This window comes from Triticum aestivum, chromosome 6A (genome assembly GCF_018294505.1).
Source record: "Triticum aestivum cultivar Chinese Spring chromosome 6A, IWGSC CS RefSeq v2.1, whole genome shotgun sequence".
Taxonomy (NCBI): Eukaryota; Viridiplantae; Streptophyta; class Magnoliopsida; order Poales; family Poaceae; genus Triticum; species Triticum aestivum.
In genome coordinates, this window is record NC_057809.1 from 568,253,042 (window position 1) to 568,267,651 (window position 14,610).

Genomic DNA, 14,610 nt, shown 5'->3' on the forward strand with positions numbered 1-14,610 from the left:
ATGGCGCTACATCGAATTGAGCACCGCCAACGCCCTCCATGGCTCCTCTCCTATGTCGAAGCTGAGCTGCGACCGGGCGGATGCTCAACTGCATCTGCTGCTCGTGCTTCCCCTGTTGAGCACCGACGACGATGACGAGGTCGAGCAGAGTAGCTAGGGAAGGTTGACGGCGAGCCAGTGGAGGTGCAGAACCAGGATCCGGGGGGGCAAGACGATAGGAGAGCACGAGAAGGTGCTGGATGGCCGCCGGGGTCGCCGGAGCGGGCCGGAATCGGCCGGCGGTTGCTCCCCTTCTCCAGATCCCTCATCCTTCGGAGCGTGCGGCGGCGTCGAGGCTCGGGAGGAGGAAGCGAGCAAAGGGAAAGGGAGAGGAGAGGATGCTGGACGTGGCGCTCGGGACCTTATCCCTTCCCTCGTCGCTACAGTAACGCGATAAAAGGAGACGTGGCCACGTCCGCTAGGCGCAGTCCCTCATCCTTTATATGTTCAATTGGCTGATGTCATAACAAGGCTCGAAGGCTTGCTAGATATTAGTATGAGAGAAGCTGTGGGTATCCATGTTTGGTTGGCATCGTTGTTTAATGGCATTTATATCCAAAACACTATAACCGTTTGAATAAGGTGGGTACGGTTCTTTAACATTATACAAGCATGTGTGTGCTTGGTGCTTGGTTAATTTGTATTTGTGCAGTTACCTGTCCAATTGTTGAGATGACATATGGGAGAAATCCTTCCGTTCAAAAATAAATCTAGGAGAAGTCCTTTTTGGATATAGTTTTTTTTTGTATGAGCCGAACTAAATGCCAAAGGTGTAATTGCCGACATTTTGAAGGATGTTTGAAAATAATTCACCAAAATACAGAGGGCGAGTGAATTGGGAATATGCAGCCGCAGTTACAACTTCTTTGGTTCATACAGATGCCATTACGAAACATGTTTTTGAGAAATATGTACAACTTTGTGACGCACTTTCAGATAGCATTACTTTTTAATACACCAGGACCCTTTCTTGTCCATTGCGAGCTTTTACATTGGAAAAAACAGACAATCATATATTTATGTTATCTCCGTACCTCCCTTTGCTGCCTCACCATGGCCTCCTCTTTGCCCAAATGTCACTGTATTCACTTGCTCTCTGCTTCATCACATATGTCATGTGGAGGTAACTATGCCCCTTCCTGCCGCCTCTTCTCCTACGCCGCCTTCTTCCTCTTGGAACTGCCACGATGACATTGCTTTGACGGAAGATCACTATCAATGTGCCCTGAAATGGTGTATGAGCAGAACCACAATATGCTTTTGTTCTTCTCCATTATCCCAATAAACACTTTCCCTTTTTTGGAAAAACAATGATAAAAAATGAAGTACCAAGTGGTAACCATCTCTCTTGTACCATCTGAATCAACCGCCGGGAAGCTCTGGCTTATATAGCCGTAGAGAGAGATGTATCATGCATATATTAAGCTCCTTCACGGTTTTATTGTTAACCAACCAAGACATTGCATCCCTGTGTTCTATTTGTGCAGCATGCAGTCTGTATGAAGATCTAAGCACGAACCATGTGATGACAGACTGACAGAACGCATAACTCACTGTCCCTGGGAGCATATAACAAAATGTCAAGCTTTATCTCCATCTCTCAATCTCCCAGTGTTCGGGAAATAAGAAAAATTGAGCAACTTTACGCGTGTCTCCTCTGACACGTAGTAACAAACAAGCAACGATATGGGATATACTATGTCATTAATAATGGTGGGCGTGGAAAAACTGAGTTTCAAAGGCCCGACGACAGTCTCAGGAATATGACCCTCCAGCTGCACAATCAAACAAAATGGGACAACAGATCGTTTTTAGGCGTCCAGAATTTTTCAGAACTGACATAGCACAACAAAACCAACATGGCATTTCCGAAAACAGGATGTTATGCTTTGATCATACAACTATCCTTCAACAAAACCAACATGACATTCTTCTATAATATACACATTCCAGTTTGATATTCTTCCAATCCAATTGCAGGACGAGCAGATGAAATACAAGTTACTACGTTAGACATCTCACATCTGGTACAGGCACCAGAGACATTTCTCTTTCATTACCGTAACCTTGTTCTAGGAATTCCAAAATCTCATTACAGCAATGGTAGGAAGCTCTCAGCAGTTGTTAGCACACCACTCTCCACTAGGCACTACTCACAAACTTTGATTAGCCAAGAATATACAGGGGACGACACTAATTCACAAAGAAAACCGACCCAAACCACCAATCTTGCATACATACAGAAAAGCCCACACCCAAGCCAAACACGTGTTCGGTTAGGGCTCAGGAGCCATTATATTTGGCCTCCAAATCCTCATGGTCATCATCCCCACGAGACTTCTTCAATTTTGCCACTAGAACCCACATGTTTGCAAGCTCACTCTCCAAGAAGGCCTCCTTTTGCTTTGATTCCTCGACTTTCCTTTGGAGTTCTGCTTCCTTTTGTTCCTTCTCCGTAATAATGGTTTCTAACGCTCTCTCCCTCTCTTCTCTCGCATTGCCATCTCTTCTGCTAGCTGGTTCATTTCGTCTACTCATGCTCTCTCGCCTAGCAGTACCTCTTGGTCCATTGCTTACTCTGCGAGGGGTTGGACTTCTCTGCGATGCTAACTCGGAAGCAAGCTTCTCATTTTGGTTCATGAGTTTGGTCACTTCTTCTGACAATGCTTTCAATTCCACTCCTGCAGCCGAAGCCAAGCCTTTTGCATATGTACTTTCCTCTAATAGCTTCTGATTGCGAGCCTCGAGTTGAGCTTTGACTTCGGTGAGTTCATGTACCCTCTGCTTTAGCTCACCAAGCTCAAGTGACTGAAGATAGGGGGAAAAAAGGAAACAGTAGAACAAATAAGCAGACTTAATAAATGTTGATGGCATTTCTAAAATATACACTTAGGGAAGATAATTACAAATACTACTCCCTCTGATCCATATTACTTGTTGCTCAATCGGACGTATCTAAACGTATTTCACTGCTAGATACATCTGTTTGTGTGGCGAGTAATATGGATCGGAGGGAGTAGCATATTGCAGGGAGTACATCACAAAACTTGAAAGAGCAATTGCCTAGTTGCACAATTCAGTTTAATGAACACCTCATTGAACAAATCAGTTTAATGCAGACCTCACCATGGGACACGGGGTCAAGACAGATTTTCACACTGATAAGAATGTTTGTTTTTGATATCTGCCTGTGTAGCTCAGAATCAGACCATTATTTATTAGTGAATTCATTACAACAGGTTTCACTTATTGGGAATGAACTGTGCACACATGTGATAAAATCCTTGGAGAGTTTAGTGTTAGCAACCCATTAATACGACAAGAAACCTTAGGAAATGTTCAATGGTGTGATGTCAGTTATCTTGTCAGTTTTTGGCACATGTGAAGAGAAAGTGTGGCAATCTGTTGACGAAGCTTATTAAAAGAATGTTGAGCGATAGGATAACTCAGCCATAAGACTCAAGAGATAAAAGAGATAACAGCTAACATTATAGTAGTTGGTCTTTAGAGATATGGCTCGGGTACGAGACTCAGGAAATATAAGAGACAACAACTTGTCTTTAGTGTTGTCTCCGGATGATATAGACAAGTCTTAAGAGATAGCAGCTGTGTTGCCTATGTAATTAATTTGAAGGCAAAATAAAAATAAAAATCGTGTTTGCTGAGCACAATGAAGTTCCAAAATATGGCAGAAGTAGGACCTGATGGTCAAAAGGAGAAGTTTCTGTTTCTAATTGATAAACTGATTCGTATCTCCTGGGCGTATTTATGAATAAAGTGCAAGCAAGGGCACAGCAAAGCAAACCTGCTGTTCCTTTTGCAGTTGTTCAGCAGAGATATCCCTGGAAACTGGTTTTTCTTGATCACTGTGTTGTTCTTCATGGTTTACTCCTGAACTATTCTGCATCATAATGCTATTTGACAGTGAATCCTTAGCTTGAAGAGCTTGGGAAAGATGTTCTTTAAGGCAAGCAACTGCCTCTTGTAATTCCATGCACTCAGTTGTCTGTAACACAATAAATTCAAATAAGTGGTATGAATTGATCGCCATAGTTATACTGTTGCACTTACAAGAAAAGGAAGCAAATTCTAGTGCATCTAACCTTTTCCTGTAGCTGCTCTTGTATTACTCTGTTATCTGCTACCTTCACCTGCAATAAGAAACAGCAAATCAGGCTTAGTGGCCAAGACTTGGTCTGACACACTCATATCATAGAAGAAGCTGTTCACAAAACTAGAAAAAAAACTTGATCTGCGCAGAGCTGTATCTAGAGGTGCACAATTAATCCACACAAAACTGAATCTATATTGGGCCTAACAAACCTAACAAACCCGAATGGAGTTCATATTTTACCCAAATATTCATCAACTTGTGTTCTGACATGTTCTTAATTTTTGTTTCACGAATCGAACTTACTGCAACTCCACAATATTAGTATACTATAACAATTGGGGATAATATATTCCTAAGGGTACAACAAATGTTCTTCGTTTCTTTCACGCCTCCACCTTACTTACCCACAATTACTCAAGCAATTGAAAATGACAAACTATGAAGAACAAAAAAGAAAAGAGCAGCAACGGGTGTGAATTAATGCTCCCTCCGTCCGGAAATACTTGTCGGAGAAATGGATGTATCTAGATGTATTTTAGTGCTAGATACATCCATTTTTATTCATTTCTCCGACAAGTATTTCCGGACGGAGGGAGTACTAGTATATGGGACAACAACAAAAGGGCGGAGTACCATACACGATTTAAGTACCTCAAGTTCGAAAGATTTCTCATTAAGTTGCTCAAGTAGTTCCCCGTAAGACTGCAAAACAAATAAAACCATCATATTGGTACACGGAATGTTCAGAAAGGTATTAGTATAAGACCAAGATGATGATAGAATGTTACCGGTGAAAGATCTAACTTGTCAACCTTCACTTGACTATTTGACAAGGAATGAGGCATCTGTTTTTCTAAAGATGATATCTGCTGCTGCTTTGCCTTAATTTCGTCACTGATCTTCTTCATTTTCATCTTCAAATGCCAAAAGATTGAGCTTCATGAGATGAAAAGCATGTAACAACTAACAATACACTAAGTCCTAAATCAGACAAGAGATTACCTGAATTTTCTCACTATTCGGGTTTCTTCCAGCTTCCTCGGTGAGGCGCTTTAGAACACTTGTATGAAGTGCAACCTCCCCTGATAAAATCTTTAATTGCTCTCTTAGTAAGTCAACATGGTCTATTGTTTTTGTGCTCGCCTGTGATCACATCACACATGAAAGAATGCCGTTAGACGCACCACAATGAACTGAAAATAAATAAGAGAACACTAATGACTAATCCCATGTGGTCCAAAATAGGTAGCTGTATCTTACTTAGTTTAAGTGTTTAACAAATCATCATTCAATTTAGAAACTATGTTAGCCTTCTTCATAGATAGTAGCTGCTATGTAGTACAATGTTTTCCAGTAATATTTTGTTCTCACAATATAAACTATTATCCATGCACAGAACTTGATTATTATTTTCAGAAATATGATATACTACATAAAAATGATTTTAGTAAGTATAAGGAATTTCAGGAAATAATTTGCCCCAATTTGAAATGCTAATTGAGTACTCATCGCATTTCTGCATGTGACACTTTCAAAGTGAGACTAATACTTTTGTGCATTGCACAAATTTCATGCAGTGTGCAACTGGATATTTTCCACCTGATAAAACCTGGTCTTACTAAAAGATAATGTTTCCTACCAGAGATGCTTCTTCTCCAGTAAGACCATCAGAAGGAAAATCCCCATGGCCAATGCTCAGCATATCAGCTGATTCACTCTCATTAACCAACGAAGTTGATATTCTTGGTTCTGCAGGAAAATTCAGACTCTCCCCAATAGGTGTTGAAGGAGCAGTTGATTTAGTCAAACTGGACTTATCGCATTCTGAACTTGTTAGAGTAGAAGCTCCACCGTCGCGTTTCTGGAAAAGAGAATAAGAAGAAAAAATGTACCGTGTGAATGGATTATTTTCTTATTAAAAAAACAGATGGTTTTCTTTATATTGATACCACTTGCATTTACACAAAAGAACAATTGAATATATGCAGGAACCATACACTATTAAGAAATGCCATATTTGCATACCCGAATTTTGAACCAGTTAAGAAGTCCTTTCCTGTTCTTTTTCTCCTCCTTCGAAGAGTCTTCAGGTGTCACACCAAATCCTTCGCCAGGAGTGAGTAATTCATTGCTTTCATTATCCAACATGATATCTCGCCTTCTGTACGGGAGGTAAGCCAGCTGCAGTTTTAGCAGGAGAATTTTAGATATATGAAGTTACCAAGATAATTGTAATTAAGTACTACCAACTCCCATGTTTCTAGAAACTGGATCTGTCCATTTATTCTCCAAAGTATAACATACCAGCAACCAAAGAAAACTAATATAAAAAAATATTAAGGTCTGCCATCATATATATCTATAACCTGACCTCCTCTTCCCCAAAAGAGTGTCTCCTTCTTGGCCCAGGATGTGGAGAAAATCTAGAAGTCGGAGTTGCCTTTGTGGAAACAAGGATAAGTTTTGTGAGCCTCTGTATCCTTGCAAGCAAAGCAGATTTGGCTTCCTCTTCTTGTTCAAGTCTTGATTGCAACTTGACGTTACCATCTTCTAGCTTTTCATATGATGAACAGACCATAGTTAGGAGGATACACCAACAAAAGAGAAAGTGTTATATAGTTCAAAATTATGCTGATTCTACACAATGCTTCAAGACACAAGAGCGGCTCAAGATAAGATGTCATATATAGAGTCAAGGACAAATTCAGCAACAATAAAACAGTTTTTCACCTTCTGCTTCCAAAGGATCATATTATCGTCTTCGGCATCTTTTAACGGAGTTCCAGTAATAATACCCATTTTCAGCTGTTCTAGCTCTTCCTTTAATCTGCGAATCTCATTCTGGTATTTCTTTATCAAAGATTTTTCATCAATTATCTGTAGATCATAAAGACAGATGCAGAAGAACATTTCAGAATGCATAAGTACCTCAGAATTATAACTTGAAAAAAAAAACACTGGCTTTAGAATTACAGGTAAGCAACTAATCATGACTTACCTTATTTTGTGATGCTTGGACCTCAATGCGCTTTGCACGGTGGGCAAATTTTAGTGTGTTGTGGGTCTCTTCGGAGTTGCTTGATGCCGGGGTCACTGTGCAAATTAGCTGCAACGAAATGATGTGGTTGGTATGTCACAAATCCAAATAACATTACATCTCGAATTAAAATCATAATCACATTAATTATAACCAGTGTGCCAAGTGGACAAAAAACAACTCACCGAAACGCGCCCTTGTCCACTCAAGGATGACTGAAGTAGCCGTGTTAGTTTTGAATCACGAAATGGAATATGTGTAGCTTTTCCATCAGTCAATTTTGATATCACCTGAAAAAGAAACAGGGTGATTGTTCTGTTGTTCAAGAAGAAAAAATTCCCAGTTCATGACATCTCAGACACCAAAACTTACAAATTGAGATAACAAACAAAAGCGCAAAACTAAAGCATGTTCCTTGACAAGATTGTTCACAGTTAAAAGATAAAAGATAATAGCAAATTAAATCCTTGATGAAAGTCAAAACAGTGAAGTGTTCGGACGTCAATCACTGAATAAACATGGGTTCGCCTAAATCGAAGACAGACAAGCGATACACAGAAAACGCCAGCGAAGAAAAATATAGATTTGTGGTCAAGTGATAAACAATGCCATGCATACATCTGAAGAATTCCGATCTTCCAGATTATGAATTTCATGTATCAGGATTTAGCACGTTATGATGTGGATAATAAACTCATTTAACTGCATGTTCCACATGAACATGAAGTCAAGAGCACAGCAGAATAGCAGATAACATTGTAACATACTAACATGTTTGGTAGTAGAATGAATAAAGCACAAGGCAAGGCAATGCAAAGATATCAGAATCTTATGACGTATAACCAGGTAGTACTTAGTAGCGTTAATGAGCCTTACCGTTCCAAGAGTTAGCAAGCTTTTATTGATGTAAGATCCTTCCTTCCGGCGTACTCCAGTTGTTTCTGCCCTTGAGCTCTCTGAACCTGCCAGATCAATGAGGTTCTACAAAAAAGGAGAGACAATTGAAGAATCAATATATACTCTGGCAGCATGGATCAAGACATGCTAAATGCAAGAAAGAAAAAAAGTCGGTAAATTTTAGAAATACGAAAAACAGCAGGATCCAAACACACCAGCTGTGAGAAGGTGACTGCTTCCCCTTCATTAGAGTCACCGTAAGAGCTGCTCTCTATTGTCTGTCATATAACAAGGAAAACCCTAAGGAGCATTTCCAGGCATCAAGTGAAGCTCTTTCACTAATATAAAAGTACATGTTGCAGATCGGTCAAATGGTAGCCTTGCATACTACAAACATATAAAAAAAAAATCACGCCTCATTACCAGTGTAAAAATTGTATGACTTCTACTACTTAGTAGATTGAAGTTAGTGGATCCAACATGTCTATGCTCTGCATTAGAATGAACACACTGATTAGCAAATAAACCGAATATGCTGGCTAAGGGCACATATAACAAGCACATCTGCACCACTGGAAAGTCAAAGTGGATACATTTTATAAAGTGAGAAATAGAGATACTACCACAAACGAGTGTACTCAGGGGAATGCAATCTCAACTTAATATATATCTTGTACGTATAACACTATAAAAGACAAGCATTTGGTGAACTAAAACCAGCTTTTTAACTTTTCTGTAATGCCGAAATTGTCTTTCTACAACTCTGTTAGTCAGCTGCTGGAAAGGCCAGTGATCCAGAATACAGTCAATGGCGAGCCGCTACATTGTCCTCTGACTCTTATCCAAAGGGTGTGCAGTTGAGAGGCTCTGCGTCATCCGTCATGTAAGACAGCCAAAGGTTTATCCAAAGGGTGTGCAGTACTTGACTAGTCATACTGCACGACCCACGGGTGCAGCATGATTTAAACCAGCAGCGAGTAGGGAGTAACCAGAGTATATGTCATCGTCAGCAGTATCAACAGCTCGAATGGTATTTCTCTAGTAAGTACTTACAATTATTAAGAGATTATGATCAGTTTCAGAACTTCCAGCTACTTGCCTAGTCCTTTCTTAAGAAAACTGAAAAGGTGTGAACTTTTCAGCCACATCACTGACATTGCTGCCACAAGTTCCGTTTATTTATCTGTTTCTGGCCATTGTTCTTCCACTTTTAGCATTCTTTTTTGTGGAAGTTATTTTATCCTAACGGTGGAGTTTATTTGTGACTGTCGGTTGTTTAGTGTTTGTTTACTCATTGCAGTGATGTGGCAGACATGTGCCATTCACGTCACCCAAAACGTTCATGAAAGCACCCGAGGGTGAAAAGTGAACCGGGTCAATAGTGCAAGTTTACAATGGTTTTAGAGTTTATGCTTAAAAGGTGAACTTCCGCTAGAGTTCAAGGTTGAGAAATACACATTTTCCTTTTTTTGGTGGTCTCGATAAATGGACATGTCATCCTCATTACTACTACTAGAGAGCCAAATGTTCGACCATGGCAAGTTGGCAACACAACAATAGATCCACAGGTGGACCAAAAAACGCAGACAATTATATCATTACAGAAGTTACCTTCTCCAGCTGCAATTAGGGACAGAGCATGTGCAGGAGATAATACCACTTCTTCTTTCATACCCTCGACAAACGTTCCCTGAGAAGTTAATGCGGGCCGAGGAACTATCAGTTCATTGTACAGAATAATAAGTTGCATTCATCCTAAGTGCCTATCAAGGTCAGGATTGAACTTCTAGGCATGTTACTCTAAGAATACGAACTTCTCCACAAATAAAGACATCTGGAATGGTACCCATCACTACACTGGAAAATGTATCCATGACTAGTACCATACATATCATAACTTGTAATGAAATGTTTTTATTGACCAAACCATACAAACTGCAAGCCTTTTGCAACCTTTGAAGGGCATGATATAACATTACTTCAGGCATGAATATTATGGGTATGTTTGGTGGTGCTGGAAATTGTCCTACTCCTTCCGATCCATATTAATTGTCGCTGATGTAGTACAATACTAAATCAGCGTCAATTAATATGGATCGGAGGGAGTACTAAAAAACTATCAGCACGACAGAGTGTCAGCAATGCATCCCTTCTGCTGACCAAGGAGTCACCAGATAGCAGGGAGGAGATGTGAGACAAGTAACAGGCGCCAAGTTCAAATATCGAATTATCGATTGGGTGTCGTGGGTTATTTGAGCTGTGTAATTTGTGTGGCCTGATGGGCCTGTACTGGCACTGTATATAAGACTGGTGGTGTGTGAGTGTAATGGCAGCTAGAAAAGGAACAAGCTGAGCTTCTCGCTCATTTCTCTACTCCCCTTCTGCTTTCTTCCTCCCCAAGTTCCATCCTCTACTTGTATCCCGAATTTCAAATTGGGTATCAATTATCTAGCTACTTTGTGTGAGGATTGTGATTAGTAGTAGTACATACATCAGAATGTCTGATTCTCTGACCAATTGTTTGGCAAACATTGGCAAGGGATGCTATTGCTATGGCAGGCTGATAGCAAACAAACATACCCTATGAACCTAGTCTTGCAGGAGATTCTAGAATAAAAATGCTGACAATTATCCTCCATAATAATCATTGCTGTGTTAGTAAGAAGCATCAGCAGTGCTTTAACTTAGAGAGGAAAGAGCTCTTAATGAAGATTAGGAAAGAAAGATATTGACACCTGAGGATCCTCTCTAATTCGTAAGCTCTGTCCTGCAGGATTGAGTAGATCATTGACAACCTAAAATTGACGAGTCCTCCATTAGAACAGCATAGCCAAGTAAAGTAAAGATCAATATACAGGTCGTCTGATGATTCATTGCGGGTGTAAAGTATTGAAACACCTACGAAAATATGGACCTCCTGACATCTGGGGAAAATTGCAAGAAAAGAAAAGGCAGGAAAATGAAAAAAAGTTTGTGCCAGATTGTAGTATTGACTAACATGGGGCTCCGGTACTGACACGGTGCACATTTTGAGATTTAGCAAAGACTTCTTCTCGGTAGACAACATACCAAGTTACACAGAAAACATCGCACACAAGAAAATTTTCTGTTTTCCAGTTTATACTGAATACATTGACATTTATGATCTATCCAACAGTTTTAGAACCATATCGGGCAAGAATATGCTTGACTGCCTTCTAGAAACATCAGCACGACAAAGGTTACATCAAACCAATTTCTATCACTTTTGTTATAGTAGCCAGCCTAGTAATCGTGCTAATTGTTACCAATGTCTTGCAGGTTGCAGGTGGTCCTGAATCATGATGAATTACACATCATTGCAAAAAACACTGATATTCTTGTGATTTATTTCAGAACAAACCCTGGTAACCAGGGGAGGGGGGGGGGGGTCAAACAAACAGCTGGAACACTGCCTTGCCTTTTCATCTAGACGAAAAAGAAGAAACCAGTATGTACATGGGAGCACGTGCTTTTCTCAGTAAAACATGGAAAAAGATTACAAATACTATGAAGACAAGAAATATGATTGCAGCAACAATTAGCAAACCTCGTTATAAATTTCCAAGTATGACACACGCAGGAGAAACTCGCGGTTTGGGGTCTACAAAGAAAAACCAAGCTGAGTTATAATTTAAGAAGCAATGACTACAGCACTAGCAAGAATGTATCATCTCATCATGATATTTAAAGAGTACCTCCTGTATAATGCTAAATGCATCTTTGACAGCCAAAGGTATTATTCCTGGGGATCTTTGATCTCCCTGACTCAAAAGAAGAAGTATATCAAGAAACTGGTGGCACTGAAAAGTATAGCTAACGGATGGTTCGTAAATATTAGCTTAGTCACATAAAAATGAAAAACACATTTTCTCATCAATGAGTATACTCTAAGTGTAATCTTCAAAAGAGAATGAAACTTGCCTACCTCCATGGATAATCAGTTTATCACACAAAATAAATAATAATCACAGACATGGTATCAGGAGCATCTAACGTGGATATGGATTACACCCAATGGAGCATTAGTTATGAATATAGCATAGCTGATACCTACGGTAAAAGAATAATAAAAGCTTGATGCTACATAAGTATTCTCACATGCATCGTATGTGTCTTTCCACTGCTTGTAACGCCATACGCAAATATTGTTCCTGCATAATGAAAATGCATTATATTTTGCTTTGCAGGGCCAATAGACTACAAGTCTTAGAGAGATCCAGAATCATCATTGCATTATAATCTCATTCAGACCATATCTCGTAGTAAAATGGAACTGCGACTGTATAACCAATAAACTTGTGCCACAATTAAATAATTACTGCAACCATATTCACTATGACCTCTAGAAGATCTCATAGTAAAGTGACATTCCATAACAGAAACCAGCCTCTTTCATCAGAAAAGTAAGTCAGAAAGGAAGAACAAGATGCTATCATAATACTAAGTTGTAAGATAAAGCTGAAGAGGGTAACAGAATAAAATATCACTTACCATATATGCCCTCCATGGCACCACTGACAACATGTTGAGCTGCAACATCATATACTTGGCGGGTTGTAGTAGTCGGTGCAAAAACCCGATCTGGGTAACAATAGTACAATACAGTATTAGTCTCTACAGTTTAATTTGAAACTGGAGAGAATAGATAAAATGCCAGTCTCAGAAATGCGCCTACTTCTCCCAGATATTAATTTGCAATTGTTCCATGTAACGGAACAGCTTACTTCACTCGAATAACTAGCTGTGCAGGAGATATTGAAATAGTTTTATTTGTTCATACAAATGAATGTGTGAACAAACATTTAAACAAAAGTACCTAGAAATTTCGTTATCTGAACCAATAGTTTTAGCGCCATAACCAGAAAATTTCAACGATCGATTCCTGTGCAAAGGAAAAACCTATAGTAAACTTGAGTCCTCCGAAGTTATGTGCCGTCCAACTGTCAATTCTCATGTAATCACCTCTTACAGAGCCAAGAGCCGCCCTGGCACCTAAGCATGAGCTAATGAAGTACAACCACGACGCGCTAAACCTTTAAGATGGCTAAAGCATGTTAGACTGCCATGTGAATACTTGTTTTGCACAATTCCCTACATAGAACAGCATATGGATTGTGAATTAGCACGGGAACAGAAAGCCTAGACGGTGCACATTATCCAATCCCCAGTGCATCAGTAATTCAGTACACAAACCTACCATGTTGAAGTATGTACCCCTCGTGAATCGGTGCACTGTTTTGAGAATACTAACATTATCCTATTGGTCTGAAACTTATAAGCAAAATAAACACCGAATAGTGATTTGATTTATGAGGTTCATATTCCAAATGCACCGATAAACTGATGCAGAATCCCAAGGTCACAATAGAAAATTTGGATACATTTCTAGGAAAGTAAACCGAGCAGTGGCAGGGCGGCATGAGATAATTCCAACCATCTAAAATTAGAAGTATCCCCAAATCCCATCTAGTCAGTTCAGCCCCTGGCTTAGGCCAGGACTGAACATCTCGACACGACACAGCAAATTCCCCATATGACAAAACAGATGACAGCTAGAGAGAAAACAGTGTGCCAATGCCACAACCGCCAAGCAATCCAATCGCCAACCAACGGGGAAGGGAGTGAGACGTACCGTAAGCGTAGCCGACGTTGGGGTTCTGCTCGCTCCGCACGACCGTGTCGCCGTCGGCGTACCACGCGACCTCCTCCCCCTGCCGAATCTCCCGCGGGCTTCAAAAACGTCACACGGAGGTGAGGAACCAAAACGCAAAATCAACCCACATTCCCCATATCCAAAACCGAATCGACCCGAGAGCGCGGGCGGAACCTGAGCGGGCGGAAGCGGACGGTGACGGTGACGTTCTCCTTGGTGGCGGCCTGGTCGTCGTCGGCGTCGGCGGCGTCCAGCCCCGCGACGAGCCGCGGCGACGCGGGCCCCTCGAGCGACGACATCATCTCCGGCGTGAGCCGCGACGACGACGTGGTCGCCGTCGACGTCGGCGAGCCCGACTGCTGAACCTGCTGGTGCGAGCCCTTCGCCGCCGAGGAAGCCTTCCGCTGGCGCGAGGCCGGGCGCGTCGCCATTGGCGCGAGATCTAGCGGCAGCACGTGGCGGCAGCACCCGACATTCGGATCCGCGGCCCCCCGCTTTAACGCGGGTTTTCTCTAGGGTTTTCTTTCCCCTTCCCCTTTCCCGTTCGTGTCACTTCACTCGCTCGTGGGAGGTGCTTTCCTTTCGGATGGATGGATGGCCCTCGCCAGTCGCCACCCTTTTGCTTCCGCCGGAAGCGAGGCAGAGTGCGCGAGAGAAGAAAGAAAAGAAAAGAAGCTACTCCGCCCCAACTGGCTCTTGGTGGGTGGAGTGGGGGTGGGACGCTGAGTCGCTGACTGGTGGGGTCGCGACGCCGATGGGTCTACATGTTGGTGGGAGCGGAGCGATGTGGACTCGTGCGGTTTTGATTGGCTGCCGGGCCGGGCCGGGACGGTACTGGGCTAACTGTTC

General features: G+C 41.4%; 1 protein-coding gene across 1 annotated transcript; it reads right to left on the reverse strand.

The window, feature by feature from the left end:
• Window positions 1-1,946: 1,946 nt before the first annotated feature.
• LOC123128594 (kinesin-like protein KIN-7D, chloroplastic) lies at window positions 1,947-14,387 on the reverse strand. The gene is made up of 23 exons (XM_044548634.1): window positions 13,936-14,387; window positions 13,741-13,838; window positions 12,600-12,689; window positions 12,207-12,259; window positions 11,804-11,869; window positions 11,656-11,709; window positions 10,823-10,882; window positions 9,699-9,777; window positions 8,511-8,578; window positions 8,303-8,365; window positions 8,067-8,171; window positions 7,376-7,480; window positions 7,152-7,259; window positions 6,884-7,030; window positions 6,525-6,707; window positions 6,179-6,334; window positions 5,793-6,014; window positions 5,156-5,296; window positions 4,942-5,067; window positions 4,805-4,855; window positions 4,143-4,190; window positions 3,845-4,045; window positions 1,947-2,847 (listed from the first exon to the last, which is right to left on the reverse strand). Exons 1-23 carry the CDS (start codon window positions 14,190-14,192, stop codon window positions 2,323-2,325), a joined length of 3,006 nt encoding a protein of 1,001 aa, XP_044404569.1. The 5' UTR covers window positions 14,193-14,387; the 3' UTR covers window positions 1,947-2,322.
• Window positions 14,388-14,610: the final 223 nt, after the last annotated feature.